The sequence below is a fragment of the Carettochelys insculpta genome, chromosome 7, assembly GCF_033958435.1.
Source record: "Carettochelys insculpta isolate YL-2023 chromosome 7, ASM3395843v1, whole genome shotgun sequence".
Lineage (NCBI taxonomy): Eukaryota > Metazoa > Chordata > Testudines > Carettochelyidae > Carettochelys > Carettochelys insculpta.
Window position 1 is genome coordinate 66476899 of NC_134143.1, and position 19900 is coordinate 66496798.

Here is a 19900-nt window from a genome sequence, read left to right on the forward strand (position 1 = left end):
CCCGGGGATGGGGCATGGCACTGTCATGCGGGGTGGGGCGGGGGCAGGGGCTGATGCACTGCTGTGAGGGCCATGGCCCTGCTGTCCTTGGGGCCATGGCCATGTGAGCATGTGGGGGGCCCTGGACACATATCTATTACCCCCGCCCCTCAAGCCAAGGGTGTACACCAGAGGGGGATACATACCTGTCGGTCCACTCCCACGGTCCAGAGATCCCCGGGGGGCGGAGGCCCGGCTGCTGCTCCGGGATGGCAGGAGGAGGATCTGCAGCCCAGATTCTGCGGAGGAGGAGCCCCCCCACCCCCCACTCCTGCCGCAATGGCCCGGGGTTGGGCTCTGGGGGGGGCCCCCGGGGTGCGGGGCTTACCTCCGGGGCAGACTCCGGCTGAAGGGCCTGCTGGGGCTCATCAGCCGAAGTATCAAGGGTGGCTGGAGGGGAGGAGGTGTGCTGGGGGCCCAGGATATCCCTGAGCTCCCTGTAAAAGGGGCAAGTGACGGGGGTGGCCCCAGATCGGCCGGCCGCATCCCGGGCCCGGGCATAACCCTGCCGCAGCTCCTTCACCTTACTCCTGACATGGTCAAGAGTGCGGGCAGGGTGACCCCGGGCAGCCAGGCCCGTGGACAGCCGAGCGAACGCATCCGCGTTCCACCTCTTGCTCCCCATTACCTGGAGCACCTCCTCCTCGCTCCAGAGCCCCAGCAGGTCTCGCAGCTCGGCCTCCGTCCAGGAGGGGCCACGCTGCCGCTTCCCAGCCTGGCTGCCGGGCTGGCTGGCCTGGCTGCTTTGGCTCCCCTGGGGGGGGCTCCCAGGAAGCCATGGCAGGTGCTGGCCCTGTTCTGTGTGGCTGAGGGACGTGCAGGCTGGCCGCGTGTCTAGGCTGCCACCTGCACGTTCCCCCAGCTTCCTGCACAGGAAGGGAGGGGGAGGAGACCTTTAAGGGGCCGCTCCACGCGGCCACCATTGAGCTGAGGGACTGGAGAGAGCGTCTCTCAACCCCTCAGCTGATGGCCGCCATGGAGGACCCCGCAATTTCGACGTTGCGGGACGCGCAATGACTACACGGTCCCTACTTCGACGTTGAACGTCGAAGTAGGGCGCTATTCCTATCTCCTGATGAGGATAGCGGCTTCGACTTCTCGCCGCCTAACATCGAAGTTAACTTCGAAATAGCGCCCGACACGTGTAGCCGTGACGGGCGCTATTTCGAAGTTAGTGCCGCTACTTCGAAGTAGCGTGCACGTGTAGACACGGCTAAGGTGAGCAAATCAGAGAGTGGAGGGGTGGGGGGAAAGTCAAGAATTAGATTGAGCCAAGTATGCAGACAAGCCCCTATATTGACTCAGAAAGTTCTCATCACAATTTAAACCATGTGTTAATGTGCCGAATTTGAATATAAAAGCCAGCTCAGATGTTTCTCTTTCCAAAATGCAACGATTCCTCAGCTCTCGTCCCCTATTACCACTCCTCTACTTAAGATACATTGATGACATCTTTATGATTTGGACCCATGGTACAGAGGCTCTAGAGGAATTCCACAGAGACTTTAACAATCTACACCCCACCATCAACTTATGCCTCGATTACAACATGCAAGAGATACATTTCCTGGACACTACAGTACTAATCAAGGATGGCCTGATCAGTACCACACTGTACCGAAAACGTACTCATCACTATACTTATCTACACCCTTCTAGTTTCTATCCTGCACACGTGACTAGATCTATTGTTTACAGTCAAGCTCTTAGGTACAATCACATTTGCTCTGATCCAACTGACAGAGACCAAAAACTACAAGAACTTTACCAAATATTCATAAACCTGAATTACCCACCAGGAGAAGTAAAAAAACAAATTGACAGGGCCAGACGAATACCCAGAGACCAGCTATTCCAAGATCGGCCCAAAAAAGCCAAGAACAGAACACCACTGGTCATCACCTACAGCCCCCAACTCAGACCACTGCAACGAATTATTAAAGACCTACAACCTATCCTTAATCAGGATGCTACACTCCAGAAGGCCCTGGGTGATATGCCTGTTCTCTCCTACAGACAACCTCCCAACCTCATGAGGATCCTCACTAACAGCCACAGTCTATACCCCAGGAATACCAGTCCTGGAACCTTTCCCTGCAACAAAGCCCGCTGCCAGCTTTGTCCACGTATCTTCTCTGGAAATACCATCACTGGACCTAACCAGGTTACTCACAGAATCACGGGCACTTTCTCATGCTCCTCTACTAACATCATGTATGCCATCATGTGCCTACAATGCCCAGGTGCTTCGTATATTGGACAGACTTCTAACTCCCTTAGACAAAGGGTCAATGGGCACAAAACAGACATCAAAACACTCCAGATCCACAAACCAGTTAGTCAACGTTTTAATGGAATGGGGCATTCTGTCAATGACCTAAAGGTATGTATGTTACAGAAAAGGAATTATCGCTCCGTTTTGGAAAGAGAAACATCTGAGCTGGCTTTTATTTCAAATTTGGCACATTAACACATGGTTTAAATCGTGATGGGAACTTTCTGAGTCACTATAGGGGCTTGTCTGCATACTCGGCTCAATCTAATTCTTGACCTTCCCCCCCACCCCTCCACTCTCTGATTTGCTCACCTTGATTATCGTTTTCTGATTTGTCCTCCTTGCTGACTGTTTTTGGTTCTCTGTGCCTTAAATATTGAGTCTGTTCTGGTCTGGCTATGGTCTGAAGAAGTGGGTCTGTCCCGCGAAAGCTCACCTAATAAACCATTTTGCTAGTCTTTAAAGTGCTACTTGACTGCTTTTTGTTTTGATATGCTTACGTATGTTGGTGAATTCCTGAATCTTTGTTTCATTCCTGAGAATGCAGTGAATTAGCATGGTGGGTAGGTGCTTTAATTCACAAAGATTAGCTGTGAACAGCTGATTCGCAGCATTCCAGCTCCGTGAGAGAGTGGGAAGCGTGGGGATGGAACACAAATCTGGCAATTTGTGGTACTATGAAAGTGTTGGGAGGGAGGGGGGAGGCTTAGAACTGCAGGGCTCCAGTACCCCAGTGTGTGAAGTGTGGGAGCTAAGGGGCTAGCCAGGGGTCCCACGGACCACAAGTGGAGCCAGGTATGGCTGCCTACGACCGTCTTATCTAGGATAAGGCGGCTTTACTTCTACTTTTATAGAGAGCTGCATTATCATTTACACCATTTATATAAAGATTCATTTCCCCCTGATCATTTTAGATTTGTAGCATAAAGACAACTTACTGCCGTAATTGGTTTTTAATCCCTCGTTAGTTGTCCAGAGTCTTATAGGTATCATGGCAGAAAAGAGATTTGTAGGATGAAAGTCAACTTGTTTTGAGATTGATCCAACTTCCATTGAAGTTACTGGAAAGATTCCCATTGAGTTGAAGTTCAGCGGGAGTTGGATCAGGCTCTGTATTCCCTCATTAATGTGACCATCTAAGACTAACATAACACACATCAAGAGTCTGGGAGCAATGACTGAACACAAGACCTTCCTATTGCTTTTGTTGGTGACTACTCCTCCGGGGGAATACAATAACTCAGCAATCAGAAATCCCTAGGTTAAAACAAACAGGTCTCACAATATGACAAAATGTCTTGCATTTAAAAATCTCTTGTTAATTTTTATACATATTTGTATGTTGTCTGGCATTTTTCTTTTCAAAATTTTTCTGTGGTTGTTCCTGAAGAAAACTAAACAAAAATCTGTTTTGATTTGTAGTTTTCATTTTATTTTTCAAAATAATTCAAAAATTTTAAATATATGTTTTCCTCTTTTTCACCACTGACTAAAAAAAAAAAGTGCAGGGACAGGAGAGAGAAGGAAGGTTGTTGCGTTTTTCTCCTCATTTCGCCCTTCTCTCCTACTTTCTAACTTTGCAATTTTTCTAAAGTTGGAAAAATTCTAAAGAGTGGCAAAAGGAATATCAAAACTAATGTTACGACTCTCTTTTCCAAAGAAAAACTGTGAAAACGTTAGCATGGAAAAGTTACTGTATTTCATTTTTCCTTTTGCCACTTGTAACTTTCCCAAAATTGAAAAACTAGAGTGAAATAAAAGGCAAAAAGTGAAGAAAATTAGGCCTGAAAATTTATTCCATTCACTAGCAAAAAGTAAAAGGTACAGAGGTGAAAAACAAAATGCTAAAAATTGTCCATTTTTGTAAACTAAAATGGAATGCACATTTCAAATCAAAACAAAACAAACATTTGCATTGTAACTGAAAGTCATGAACATTTTGTTCCCATGAGAAAATCTCCCATGAATAATTTCAAATAAAAACTTGTCACTTGAGAAAGAACTGGTGGGGTGGGGAGGAGAAAGAGCTGTTTTCAACCTGCCTTGGCTGTAATGCTGCGGGGTAGGGGGTGGCAAGAGGAGGGAGGGAAAATTCAGATAATCTTTTGATGTCTATTCACTAGGATTCTTGAAGACCAAGGCAGATTTTAAAGACATTGGCCAGCCTTCTATGATATCTATTATCATCACTAGTTAGTGGTTATATTACTACAAGGGGAGCACATAAATGAAATAAATACTGATAGTTAAAGAAAAGCATGTTACCTTGAGAGCCATACTTTCTAACACAAACTCAGACTATGTTAACGCAGTTATAGTCCAGTTATTTGAAAAGAGAATGTTTTGAATAACTGAGTAATTGAGTTAACAGAGGCCTAAAGAAAGATTTCACACTCACATTCATATGCTAACGCAATTTAAAAATAGAGTAAAAGACCAGCCTGACTTCACTTTTTAATTTTAGCTGGGTGATGAGAGAGCCATAAAGACAGAGAGGCGCAGCAAAAATTTTTCTCAGCAAAGCACTCTTCGTATTTTTGTATGAAGGAAATGCAGCAGGTTCTATTAATAAACTGCTGTAGTCCTAGTTAAATCCGTACACCCCGTGAAGCAGGAAAAAGTTCTCATGTACTTCCTTGGTCCACTCAGGATCTGAAAGGCACACAGGCCAGTAAGAGAATGTTCAGACGTTATACGCTGCTGAAAGGTTAACACTGCATGGGACACAGGCAAATCTTTTTTCAGGTTTCATTGAATTATATATCAATTTCTAACAAAACCAAATAAAACACTAACATCCTCACCCATTTTGAGGAAAAGAAAGCTTCTTCAGCAATAGACAGGGAGATTTCAGGAACACACAAACATGGCCACTGCTTTCACATCACAATGCATAGAATTAGGATGTTGTTGTGAATGTTGTGAACATGTTTCCTTCTATTCCAGATAACCTATGCCTAACTGAATAAGTTATGGGTGCATTTTATTAATTGTAGAGTCTCTCCCTCATTATTTAAATTGTGAGATTTTGATTAGCCTTCCCATAAAGATAAAAATGGAGCCAACTGGCTTCATTTGAGGAAAAAAATAGCTTTTGTCTAACTCTAATCAGGAAAGGAAAAGAAACACGAATCAGAAAACTGTTAATGATATGAGCAGAGACACTGACTCCATAGATGGTTCTGGGGCTCAAGAATCCACCAAAAATAGGGGATGATGAGCCCACGCAGGGCTGAATTAATCTTCTGTGAGCCCCAGCACCTAAATCATGCCCCTGTCCCTGCTTTAAGCTTACTCCATTCTGAAGCCCCATCCCCCTTAAGCCTCTTCCTCCCGAGGTCCCACCTACTGACTACACAGTGGGGAGGAGCGGCGCATCAGCCATCAAAAGCAAAAGAAGGCATCTGTGGACATGAGAAAAAACAAAACAAAACACAGGCTTGATTTAAAATCTGCATGTTCCTACGGTCTCCCAAAGCCATAAAAATCTGATGGACTCTACTGTCCTTTCTGAACGCCTTCCCCCACCTTTAATTTAAATCAAGATAATCATGAAAATGCATTATTTAAGATTCACTTTCCCTCATATATTTTTTTCTTAAGTAGGGGCTCCTATCCAGCTGACCCTGTAAACTCAATCCTCATGCAAGTGCAAGCACCAAGGCAGTGGAACCATCTGCACCCACGGTGTCCATTTAGTGCCAGATTACGAGCCCTTCACCACTGGTGAGCAGTTACGCAGCGAGCTGTCCGGTCACTCCATGGGCAATCTCCCTATCTCAGCGAGTCACCTTTTATCAAACTCAAACGGTCACAAGCTGTCTTGCTTCCCACTAATTAAACCTTAAGGGGAAAAACAGAGAACTCTCCTTGCTTTACACCCAGATTTTTGCTAGCTATATTTGTCTGTAGTCTTTCTTCTCATCATTATTTTCTTATTCTACATTTTTGGCTGATATACTGGCTAGAGTTCTAATTTCTGTACCACACTACAAAGTTTCTATCGCTTTGCAAATCATTGTCCCATACACACATTTATGAGCTTGGGGATCTCTCTCTCTATTTCTTCCTGTCATAGGCACGGTTTCATGTTTCAGTGTTGTTCAAGCAATAACAATTAGTTGTGTTTCCTTTAAAAATGTGTTTCTGTTAAAGATTTATTTCATTTGACCATCTGATATCACAACAGGCTCCGACATCATTAGCATCATGTTTCTGCCATAAGAGCAGGAAGTTCTACTGGAGAGCTGACGGCTATAAGCAGAATGCAAAGCCACTTGAAAGCAAAGACAGATGAGGATGACTGATTTTATTTCTTTTACATGCAATGCCTAAACTTATTCAAAGACTCCTTCTATCAAGGAAATATTTTAAGCCAACTTTTTTTTGGTCCCTCCCTCAAGAGCCTGCTTTAAATGTGCATTTTGTATTTTTCACCAACCACTGACTGCATCACAAACCTTTTTTATTTCCCTTGCAGTAGAACCATCAAGAACACAATTTCAAGTTCTCAATATACAAATTTTAATTTGAATTAATTACTGAACAATTATTTTCCATCAAAACTTTCACATTTGTCTGGGTTAACACCAGAGACCATTGTTGTTTCCTCCTGCCACCTTGATACACAGTTTAGATATTGCCTTTCAAATTGCCTTCATGGGTAATGATATACAGAAAAGGATTTACTAATTTATGCAACAGCTGCTGATTTAGCATCTGTGGAAAAGGCAGAAGCGAGGGAAGGGATTTGGAAGACAAATACTGTATTGGATGGACTTTGGTATGACTTAGCGTGGCTGTTCTTACGTTCTAAATTTGGATATAGTTGGTCAAAAAAATTCTGCAGTAATTTAATTTCTCTGTGTCTGCATGCAAAGAGAGAAGAGAAGAAATATCACTTATCTGTGGCAGCGATCACTCTCCAACCTTTTCCCTTATACTACTGACCAGTGTTCACTGTAAGCTGAGTGCTGGGGGTGGCTGCCCAGGAAAGATTCAGGTGCTACCTAGCTGATTAGCAGAGCACCCTCAGTTGCCCACTGCCACAACTTGTGTTCTCTTGGCAGTGCACATATGCATGTGCCTTGGTGTGCGTAAAAGGTGATAAGCAGGAGGTGATGTGCAGCAGTTCTGTATGAAATCTTGAGAACTGGGGTCCATTTGTCACTCATCAGATACTGAGATCGCATACCTTGCCCACATCGAGTCAATATGGGTAAATATCACCATTCTACTGTTTGGTATGTGCAGCAAATTCCACTTTAAAACTGATTGGCCGAAGATATACAGATGACTTAGTGGTATATTTGTAATGAGATATATCTAACAGTGGTCAGTTACGCTAGACTTCCAACTCAGAGCTGAGAAAGCTAAATATAACAAACTTTAAACTACAATTATTCTAGTGGCGCCTGCCAGTGTCACTGTCAAGCACCTAATGGTCCATCAGGGATTTGTAGATCAACTGTGAAAATTTAGTCAAATCTAAAACTTGCCAATCAAGGCCTCAGCCTTGGAACATGGACATCGACTCTAAGCTCATTGTGCTTTAACTTGAAGAAACAGTAAAGCAAAAACGTTTACAACTCTCCAAATAAGAGGTTGCTAAATTAAAAGGCAGGGAGAAAATCTCTTACACTGAGTACTATTTGGTCAATAAGTAATATAAGTGAAGTCTGAGCCTTACCTGCTCTAAATCCCTACTATACCACGCTTGGTATATGGAGAAGCTTCTTCTTTACGTCTGAAGCAGGGAACTAGTCTCTCCAGAGAAACAGAGGATACATAAGCTTTCAAGGAGAAAACTGTCTTTCCTTATTATAACAGAGTTCCACATCTGGTGCTTGAAGAAAGCAGCTGTATCTTTGCCATGTGACAGTGGTAAACAACCAAGTGGATTTTACTATTTCCCCCACCCCAAAAGATTTTATTTTACATTGCAGTAGTAGCCAGAGCCCCCAGTTAGCGTCAGAGCCCAATGGGATTAGGCTCTGGACAAATGCAGCATAACAGACAGTACCTGCCTCCCAAAGCTTTCCCAATCTAGTTGAGCAGCAGATGCAACAAGTGGGTGCAGGGAACAATCTAAAAGAACAGGAGGAGGAGAAACAGTACAGCTAATAAGAGCGTATGATTTCACAAACTATGCACAGCTGGACAGCTCTCAATCATTGAGATTGTTGGGGAGGGTTTCAGTTAGTAAATAGATGTTAGTAGTCAGTCTGATACCCCTGTTCCTAGCTATTCCATCCCATAATAGCTATCACGCTTCCACTGCCCCCAAAAGGGGCTTTAGGATCACCGGATCCATGTAAGCCAGGACCTCTTGTTTTCCTTCCTCAATTACCCCCAGTCAACTCCATGCTGGCCGAGATCAGGGGTTGGCAACCTCCGGCTCCAGAGCCATACGCGGCTCTTTAAGGAGTCACTTACAGCTCCAGGTGCTGCTGCCGCTGACAGCTTTTGCAGCTCCCTGCCCCACCACACTGAAATAAAGGAGTTAAATGTAATTGGTTTAACGGCTGGCAGGGTGGCGGGAGCAATCCGGCCATTAAACCAATTACATTTAGTTCCATTATTTCAGTGCGGCAGGCAAGGGAGCCGCCTGCACTGCAAGTGGGGGAAGTGAGCAGGAGAGCTGGGGGGAGGGGTGGCCGAGTCTGCCTCTGCCGAGCCGCGCAGTCCTGCTGAGGAGGTGGGACAGGAGCAGCAGCAGCGCGTGCTCAGCTGAAGGAACTCATCGGCTGAGGCAGGTTAATCCTGGGTTTGGGGCAGAAAGGGGTTAAGCCTGAGGATGGGGCGTGAAAGTAACAAACTTTCTAACTGGTGCAAATCACTGCGTGAACGCTGTTCTTGAAGCAGGGGTTACAAAAAGTACAATTTGACGTTATTTACTAAGGACTGTCTTGCAATCGCATGCATTGCAGCTCTCGAAGTATTGATTGTGTAACTGAATTTGAAAAAAAAATGGCTCTTCTCGCTACTTTGGTTGCAGACCCCTGGCCTAGATGGAGTCTGAGCAGAGACCACGTGGAGTCTGCCCATACAGCCCCATGTAGAGGGAATTGCATGGTCCTAACCGGTGTCACTCAAAGTGGGACATTTCCTTCATGCAGAAATAATTGGAGAAGAAAGTTTAAAATGATCTCACACAGCAACAACATGAAGTCTTCATTAAGTGATTAACATGCCACTCCAGTTTTTGGAACTTTTTCAATTCAAACTTGACACAGCTTAAACTCCTGGATACAACCGTATTTCTAATGCTAAGTCTTTAGAAGTCATAATCAGACTGCAAAAAAATGAGATATATGTAAAATCAACTCAGGGTTTTTATTTGCCTTCTGCTTTCAATTTGCCAGGTTTGCAGTTCGAAGTTTTGCTATGCAGCCATGAGGACCAACAACTTACTATTTAACAAAAAAAAAAACAAAAAACCTCCACATTCTCAGAAGCTGAGGTTTCAAGCAAAACATCTATACACACACACACACACACACTTTTCACGCAAGAATTGTGGGGAAAAAAAAAGAGTGACGTTACCTACTGTATTTGTTTTCTAATGCATAAGCTAAGTAACAGGTAGATGAGTAGAAGAACGGATCAGTTGAAAAGTTATAAATTCTGTAGTTGCTTTTTTATATATATCTAAATTCAGATAGCTGTCCTCGCTGATGTGGAGGACCTTAGGTTGTAGAAGTTTACTGAGACTGGGCATCTGTCTCTATCCATCCCTCACCTGTTTCAAAGACAATTTGTATAGATTTCCATTTTAATTAACGTTGGCCCCTGTGTAGAATTTTCTCTTACGTACAATGCCCCTTTAAATTCAGGTGATACACAGTTTAAATTCTTTTCTTTCTTTCTTTGACCTTTATAGTATATTTCTAAAGCCTTTGCTCTTGATTATTGTTGTACTGAAGCATTCCCGTGCAGCAGCTACAGTGCCTTCAGAGGGAAAGCTTACCGGTAATTTTCAGGGTGATTGTGAGGTTTGTTCAGAAAAGGGGTGTGCAAAGTGGGAAGTGGGGTCCCTTGGAGGGCTGAAATTTCATAAGGGGGGCATACCACGATCTGCTGCTGAGGCTAAGGCTCATCCATCTCACAAAAAATGTTGAAATTGGTTAGTGTTTTTACAGTAACAGAGAGGAAGCCGTGCTAGTCTATACACTATAAAAACAAAAAGCAGTCAAGTAGCACTTTAAAGACTAGCAAGATAGTTTATTAGGTGAGCTTTCATGGGACAGACCCACTTCAGCAGACCATTCCCACCGTTCTTCAAAGGGAGGCAGCCAAGCTGGCTTTTATATTCAAATTCGGCACATTAACACAGGCACTTTCTGAGTCACTATGGGACTCGTCTGCATACTTGCCTTTATCCAATTCTTGACCTCCCCCACCACCCCTCCACTCTCTGATTTGCTCACCTTGATTATCTCTTTCGGATTTGTCCTCCTTGCTTACTGTTTTTGGTTCTCTGTGCCTTAAATATTGAGTCTGTTCTGGTCTGGCTATGGTCTGAAGAAGTGGGTCTGTCCCACGAAAGCTCACCTAATAAACTATTTTGCTAGTCTTTAAAGTGCTACTTGACTGCTTTTTGTTTTGTTAGTGTTTTTATGTATATTCACATTTACATACCAATTAATAAAGTTTTTACATTCTACGGACTTATTTTCTTACACACGCTGAGAGGGCCTGGGCCCACCCCCCACACCATCCACTTTCTCACTCTTGCCCAAGACACACAGCAAGGGTACTTTTGTGGCCACAAAACAGAGACAAGCAACCCAGGCGAAATCACACAGCCATTCTTGACCAATAAACTATGTAGTACTGTAGCGACTATTTGGAAAAACCATTGCCAGGAGAGAACTACTAGCATCAAAGGGAAAAATCATTGACACAACAAGATTCAGACGTAACAGAACAGGTTAAGTACATGGCTTTCTATAACACTTTGCCTTCTAACACATTTCAAGAACAGCCAGCAAAGGACATCAGCAGCAGGGTGGGCCCATCCAAAAGACAGTACCATAAACTGCACTATAATGACCTTCAGTGAAACTGTAAACAGAGGAGAGAGCATGATGCTGGGTTACTGGCCAGCAGAAGGGTGGAAAGTGTAGCTGACCTTAAAAGAATGAACCAAGTGCCTGGGTGGCGAAAGAACAGCGCACACATGGAAGGCTCACGCTACAGGGGTCGCTAAGGCATGAATTTTAAGATGTGTTAATGGAAGAGTTTAAGTAGGCAAGAGAAGTCAAGAGCTGAGAAAAGTGCTGCCGGGTTTACTTATTTTTCTCTTCTGCATTAGGAGAGGGAAAAAAAAAATCCAAAACCTCCCAAGGCTTCAGCCCCCAGCTGAATGATGTGCAATCTTTCACACCCACAACCTTGTTATGTTGGGAGAAGGCAATTTTAGAAAATATTTCTGAGTTGGTATCCAAATGGTTATCCATGCTGAACAGATGGAGGAGGTAGTTGTGAGAATAACGCTAGTCCTGTTTAATCTCTGGATAATGGAGTGAATGTCTCATACGGTTTCTCTAGTCTATAAATTGTCATCGTTCAGTTTACTTCCAGGGAAAACGGAGTCGGGAGAAATCGTATAGAGTATCATGTGTGGTGTTAAATATACTGCATTTAGTGGGCACGCATACTCGCTGATTTCAAAACAAAGGTTATGCTTTTAAAATGTTACGGTCTCAAAGAACAGTCCAGCTACAAATGATCGGAATAATGAATCATACAAGTGTTACTGGTCTAGAAAATGACTTCAGTGTACTTTCTCCTAAAAACTACTACATTGAAGCAGACCTGTAAATAAGGCTTCTTAGTGTGCAAAATAGATTCTGCTGTGCTCTTACATATATGACGCACAAAAGCCCACACTGAGGGAGGAGAAATATGGATTTATTAGCTCAATAAAGGAAGACTCAACCTCCAGTAAGCATTGTGCTTAGACGGGTAAGTAGCTCAGTATTCTCCAAAATATGATACAGAAGTTAAGAGAAGATGCATAGGCCCTCGCTAATGGATACATCCTAGAACACTTTGGTCTTGAATTAAGTAGATCTGTCCCTCATGCTCCCAGCCCACCACAACATGCCTTTCCACTATTCAGTAGAACCAAAACGTTTAATTCTGGGTGATGTTATATTCTGGATATTTTGCCCTGTTACCAAAGTTTCAATATGCAGCAAACTTTTTGTACTGAAAAGAAAAAGCTGTAATATCGGTATCTTGGGGAGAAACCGGATGTTCTGACAACAAGGGAGCAGCTGGGTAGTTGGACCTACAGATTGCAATGAGAATGGGGAGAAAGAGGGTTAAAATTCCTTTCTCACACCCCATTTCACTCATTCCCAGTATATGCCACAGCAGCAGGCAGGACTTAAGCAGCAGGACTAGTACATGGTCTGGGTATGCCTATTAAAAAGAGCAGCAGTGAAATAACTACCTGTATTAACAGCTCAGTTATCAGCATGCTGCCCAGTTAATACCACACTAATGAAAGTCAACCTTCTATTGCTTCTCGCGCTACAGCCACAAGCTGTCTGCAGACTCAGGCAGCCATCCCTGCAAGCTTTTACATTTTAGTGGCATCCTCACAACCACTGTTTTTGTGGCAAATTTGGAGAGAATGCCCATTATGCTGCAATATGTATGTTCACATAATAGCAGTACACATGAGGTCATTGTCAACCTACTTGGCCTAAAAACATGCTTATAAAGGTAAATGAAATGACCAAGTTGTCTCCATTGAAATCTTTTGACAATAAGAGATAAATGGATGTGGTCTGATTTAAAGACAAAAATCACTTTTAATCTAATTTCTCTGCATATAGACTAAGTTTCTCTATGCAGTAGCCTCTGTGCAGTATAATTACATCTTCCCCCCTAATCAAATAATACACTACAAGAGCATTAAGCTATTTCCCACAGTATGCACAGCTTGCATCTGTTCTAACAGCAGGCAGGAGGAATTTGTGAAAGAGACTGTGTTTGATGCCAGAACAAACAAGATATTAAAAGTTTCCACAATAGCAGGGGCAGGATTGCTAGCTTTTAACCACAGCAGAAAATAAGTTTCCCTTTGGGAGGTCCTCAGTGTGTTCTGTAGAAAGCAAGAACAGAGAGGCTAGTCCAATTGCATCCTTAAACCAAGTACAAAATGGTAAAAAGGATGAGGGGGATGAAAGTAGGGAATATATACTTGGGGGTGGGAGAGAGGATTACAAAATGCCTAGCTGGAAAGTACATGAAAAGAATTCGTTAGGTTTAAAAAAAAATCAAAGTAATATTTGCAAAGTGCATAAAATGTTTCAGTCCCGCATAGCAACAGTTGCAAATAATGAATGCCTCTGTTCACTCCCCTCCCAAAACACATCTGTGGAGTCCCATATTATCAGCAACTACTTCTAATTCTGAGTTTTATACTCCTTAGAAAACATTATTGCAATACTGAATCAAGACTGAATTTGTCCACTTAACTGGCTCTTGGTACAGGAAAGAGCAAAGACAGAAATGCTATATAGGCATTTAGGGGTAGTGTTGATATGCAGGGTTACGCATAGGGATGAATTTATAATCTCAATGCTTAACAAAGTCAAACATTTCCCAGTCTCACTGATGGGAACAGTGGTATTGGATTTCCAATAAAAAAGAACTAGATCCACTCAATTTAGCAACTGTAAGAAGGAATCCTCTCCCATGTGTTGTGTTCCATAAACCACTAATTACTTTACTTATTTTCTTATCCTGCTCCTGAAACATGGATTCATTTCACTTTCTACTGAAGTCTCTTGCATTGTAACCATGATTGCTGCATCCTAGCCATGCCAGCTGCAGCTGAGCAACATTTTCTCCATTAAAATCTACTTCATATTTGCGGGGTCATCCAAAAATCAGATGATGACCATAACTAATAATAAAAGTTAGATTCAAAGCTGTTTGTTCACAGGGGGATTTTTTTATGCTTATTAAAAAGCATAGTTCTGCTTTGTCTTCCATTTCTGTCTCTGCCACAAGTCCTAAAACCTGCAACTCTGTTGAGCTCATTTCATAATAAAACTGAACAGAGTTTTGTCATGTAGCCCACAGGGAAATTCCTGGCTTAAAAAAATATATATATAAGCCTGGTTTCAGAGAGTTATCATATTATTAAAATCGCGCCATCAACTTAAAAAATTACAGTCTGTGCCTGAACATATTTTGCCTACTACTGGCTGTACCGCTTAAATTAACTAGAATAGAGGGGAAAAAAAAGATATTTTTCCAATTTGCTTACTTGAGCATTTGACAGCATGTCATGGATAGCCAGTTTCACTGTTTCCCATGTACAGTATTCCACAGAGTCACAGGTGAGAGAAAAAATATTTTAAATAGGAAGTATTAACTAAATCACAAGTACTGACAGACCAGTAGTGCCTGAAACTAATTTTAACTCATTTTGTAAGGGAAAAAAAAAACCTTCAAACTGAAGTGAATCTTTCATTTGCACTTTGTGATCCACATTTGAGTCCTTACTTGAATAGTATGCACTGACTGAGTTGGAACTTGTTTATATAGTACCAGTGATGCTCTAGGAGGTACTTCACTGGCAAAGACAAGTGACCTGTCCTGCAGAACATAAAAAGACAACATACAGACAGCTGACAGGAGGACAAGGATGATGTAGTTTCATACGGCTCTGCTTAACACCATAATGCCGGTTTTGCCTGATCCGATTTTATGTCCTTTCCAATTCTGTGACAATATTTCTGGGTGAAGAAAGCTATTGCAATTTTCCCCCCCATTTGGTGCTAAGGGAAAGGGCAAAAAAGATCACATTCTGATAGTTTCCATTAATTAAAATGATGATGATTTTGTTGGGTAGGGGAAAAGAGAAACAAAAAAAAATTAACTCCTTTTTTAAATGGCTGTTTAAATCTGCATATAAATATGTAAAGCCTCGAGCCATACATAAAATTAAAATAAAACTGTGTTTCCCCTAATATACCATTGTTAAATAGCAGCTATGCATGCACCATACATAAAAAGCTATTTGCCGTGACTAATGGATATAACGGAGCATATTTAATATTTTATTTCTCAGGATACTAAAGAGTTCTAGAGTTTGAAAAGTTACACTTATGAACAAAAGAACCCCTATTAAGCAACACCAAAACTTAATGCTAACATTTAATTTTTTTTAAATAGCCACTAAAAAAAGATTTGTTAGACGTATCCTTTTCCTAATTTGGGAACAAGAGCTATTTTAGGTTATAAGGCAAGGAAACCTCTCCAATCTTCAATGTCTTTGAACATAAACATTTGTTCCACTGTATATTTTCCTTGAGGGCTTCTTTTTCTCCCAACTCTATTTCTTATTTAAGATGTAGGAGGAAAAGAAAAAATTTTTGAAGTTTTTGATATCAAGTTGTGTATCACAGATGTTGGAAATTTCATCATCCTTTCAAAAAGTTCAAAACATGGCAGAGAGATAACATTTTCCCTTAAAAAAAAATTGCTTTGTTTTTATCTCACTATTTTACTGAACTTAGGCTGCAAAACAGATGCAATGAACCTATGTCAATAGTATCTACCAAAGAATACAAAACTGCTCCATTTCACTGGAAACTATTATAGCCATGAAAAAAAAATTAAAACTAAGTGTACAGCCATTAATTTAAAATTTTCAGTGCATTCAGTTACAGTTAATACCCCACTTGTGTATCTACTCCACTTTTTTAAAATAAGATTTTTAATGCAGAATTCAATATACATTTCATGAAAAACCCTTTACAGTATATTTAAGGTAATAATGCTATCAGTCTTTCCTAAACATTATTTCTAGATTGTTGTTCTATTACACAGCAGTGAACTACGCATCTTGGAAATCAAAAATTTACTGATGCAAGTATTTGATTTTTCTTGATTCTTAAGCATTTCCACTCAACCTCCGATAGGTGATAACAATACAGCACCAAACCTTGGGCTAAAATTAGATTTTGCGTTGCGTGAGGCGCAGCATCTAAAATATAAAACATATTTTGTAAAAGTGAACTTTTCTAGAAAAAAATAAAAAAAGAAGTGCAGACACCTACTTAACATTATTATGCATAGAATAGCTCGTTCGATATTTTATGGGATTCATCTGTGTATTTATCTATATGCTCCCAAGTGTAATGGATCATTAATCTCTGTCGGTGAACAATAAAATATTAATCATTAATTTCTATTAATATTAGATTATCTTGTTCTCTTTCCATAGCTATCTATTTTTATTATGTTCATATATATGTATTTTTTCATTTAATCGCCAAAATATCATCAATTCACCATACAGTCCTCCCTCATTACACTGATCTCATAATCAGACGGCACGGACCTCAAAGTCATATTTTATTTCCATGGCATAAAAAGTTGTTCCCCAATGCAATTAACTAAACCGTGTTTATGTTTGCAACTTTAAGCTTTCTGTAAATCTCTTTTTGGGTTCTCTATTAGTCAAGACCAATGATGTTTTCAGGACATAGAATTAAATGCCCATGTGCAGACAGCATATTATAATCTGCTGTATAGCTCTACATATTTTATTTCACTTATCATACTAGTCCACTGAGGAACCCAGAATACCTTAATTATATTTTATGAACACATTATGAATTTAAGGTGGCAATAAGAAAATTAGTTTATTATGTTCACTTTACACAAAGTAGTACCTTTGTTAAACTCTTGCAAAGTATCAAATTTCCAGTTCCATTAATTTTCTTCAAAATTGACTAACAGATTGTTTATTTATAATTGGTTACCAACTTTCGTAGTGTTGTTTTAAAATGTTTCCATTAATCCCACCTCTAGTTCACAAGAGTTGACAAGAGCTTCTCAAACTTGAAAGAGGGTTGGCCAGCGCCAGGAGAGTATTTAATAAAAGAATCAAAATGGAAACATCCCACCAAACAGTTATAAAAATAAATTAAATTCTGCAGTTGGACACTCAAAGTTAGCTTTCTAGATTAGCTGCTAATTAGTTTACTGAAGTTTGGAAAAATAAAAACAAAAGTAAAGCAATTGTTTTAAAAAGGTAACCAAGAAATGCAAAACTCATTGGAGGAAAAGAGGAATTCCTCAAAGCCGTGAACTTCTCTAGTTAAGAATCAGCTATCCTCTTTCCTACAAAGAATAACAAATGACCTTGTCCTTGTTTTAAGGCATCTTTTCTGAGGATCACAATATTAGTCCTCATTTACATTTCACTGAATTTATGCTGAAAAGCTAATTTGAAACAGCATTTTAAGACATACCATTAGCTTAGGCATCTTCAATAACCAATATGTGAATTAAATATTCGAGTTATAAAATTAATATCCAAACATTCCTCATGCAACAAATCACAGTTTGCCATTATATCGCACTGAATATACTTTGCGTGGGAGAGCACTAAACACAAACACAAACATGGAAGCACAGTTTAAATTATGGAGCAGAGTTTCAAAATAATGCGATCGAGTTGCAGCACCTTAGAAATGTTCGACATTTGCCATTTTATGCCAGGCTGCCATGATACAGAACAGTTGGCGCACGCCATGTTCTTTACTTTGTTTTAACGATAAACTTGAAGGGAAACTTCCATGTCAATTTTTAACCAGAATTTACCATAAAAAGCAATGATCAAATATGTAATGGCACTGTATCATCAGGTACTTCCTAGTTTTTAACAAAAATAGAAGGATGGTCCTGAAATTCCTTGATGTCTTCACCTCGCTAACTTTTGTGTTATGTGCCATATAAAATCTTGATAAACAATAAGATATCAGGGCCATCTTTGATGACTGTCGTCTGAAAGGTCAGACAGACTGTGTGACTGTTTATGACCAAATTTAAGCCACTTGTAGCTATGTTACAATTTATGTACATAGTAGTTCTGCAGTTACCCACCTGTGCTTTCTAATATTAATACTCTTGGTGGTCCGTAGTCTCCAACGATGACATATATAACTATTATACCTATATATTATACACACTAATATTTCAAACTGAAGTTCAGTTTCTATAAGAATAATTGGCCTGAACACATATACCATGTGTGGGAAAGTTCTGTATGTAAAATTATGCAGCCTGATTTAAAAACCATGTTGAGTATTGGTATCACAAACTAAAGAAGTGTCATGGAGAGTGTGTTATCAAACATTTTAAAATTCAATTGAAATACACAGATATTCAATTTAAAATAATCTTCAATATGTTCTGTTTATTATAAACATTGTTCTTCTGAATATGTTGGGGAAAGAGATTGAGAGTGTTTGCTGTTGACTTAGTTTTGACCGCGTAGTAGTATTTAAAGAAAATTAATGACTTAAAGGACATATGTTCATGCAGCGATAGAGTTCCACAAAACTAATTTCAAACAGTTTGCTAGAATTACTTTATAATGCACCAGAGACTTTGATCACAAAAGAGATTACTTGACAACTGAACACAAGAACTTAATACCTGTTTGGCCTGGACCGTTACGTCAAAAAGTGGTTTCTTACATACATTAATAACCAGAAATCACTTTTCTTATCAACAAACCAAAGAGCCCATCTTTAAATGAAAGGGTAAAAATCTAACAGCTCCCAAATCAATATTTACTAACGTATTGTTTACTGCCCAAATACAAGTCCTGATATTTTAAAAACATAAAGCTATGACCAGAGCAAATAAATAAAAATTAGGTACAGAATATGTAATAACTTTATAGCAATACAGTATCAGTTGTTATATAATATCCATATTTCACGAACTAATTACAATGCATTTAGTTAGTCTGGAAGCCTCTCCTTTACCCCAACAGAAATGAGGTATCACTCTTATGCAACTCTATGTGTCAGGGGTATTTTTTTTCTTTTGGATGCGAGAGTAAAAAAGTAACACACCAAAAGTTTTTTTTTGTTTGGTTTTTTTTTTAATTACCACAAAGGGTAGGAGAAAGTATTTTCTGCAGGGGAGCGGGAAGTTTTTCCAAGACAATTTTATAAAGACCCAAGAACAGAAACGTGTATGTCTTGTCCGTACCAGCCCTCGAGTGGCCCCGCTCATTCTAGGCCTGGTGACTACCATATTTATAACTCATGTGAAAACAACTTTTTAATGAACTGCGCTGACCGCCTGAAGGCCAAACCAACCCCAAACGCCAAAGCCCTCCAGCCACCCGTGGGCCCTGCTGGCTGAGGATCTCCCCTGAAGTGACCGGGATGATGAAGAACCAGCCCCATACCGGGGCGCACACTGGGCACCCCCCCGCCGCGCACCCGCGGATGCGAAGCGGCACAGTCTGACCCGGCGAGGAAAGAGGAGGGGGCCGGTTTTCCTAGGGCGACCCCAGGTAGGTCGGGGGGCGCGGCTGACCCGCGGGGGGGTCCCGCTGCTCCGCCTCGGAGGGGCAATGGGCTCCCTGCGGCTACCTGACTTTGGCAGCGTGGCGACGGCTGAGCTGGGGCCCCCGGCAGCGATCAGCCCCTGGGGGTGTCAGGCTGTGCCCCCCCCCGGGCGCCGCCCCAGAGCGGGGGGGGGGTGGCAGCAGGGCGCGGCGGGACCCCGCATCTCCCCGGGACGGAG

At 41.3% G+C, this 19900-nt stretch overlaps 1 protein-coding gene and 1 long non-coding RNA gene across 4 annotated transcripts in view; one reads left to right on the top strand and one right to left on the bottom strand.

Annotated features, from left to right (window-relative positions):
- The window catches only part of RBM20 (RNA binding motif protein 20), a 163481-nt gene that overhangs the window by 143290 nt on the left and 291 nt on the right, over positions 1–19900 (bottom strand). The window contains exon 1 of one of the 2 annotated variants that reach the window (XM_074999196.1): positions 14607–14644. The exons of the other annotated variant lie outside the window; for it this stretch is intronic. Within the exon in view, the coding sequence (XP_074855297.1) occupies positions 14607–14629 (23 nt within the window). The 5' untranslated portion in view covers positions 14630–14644. Of the gene's footprint in view, positions 1–14606; positions 14645–19900 lie in introns of those variants that run through there. 2 annotated transcript variants of the gene reach the window in all.
- The window catches only part of LOC142015581 (uncharacterized), a 57116-nt gene continuing 56627 nt past the window's right edge, over positions 19412–19900 (top strand). For both annotated transcript variants that reach the window (XR_012646192.1, XR_012646193.1), the window contains exon 1: positions 19412–19667. This is a non-coding gene — a long non-coding RNA (uncharacterized LOC142015581). The remainder of the gene's footprint in view (positions 19668–19900) is intronic.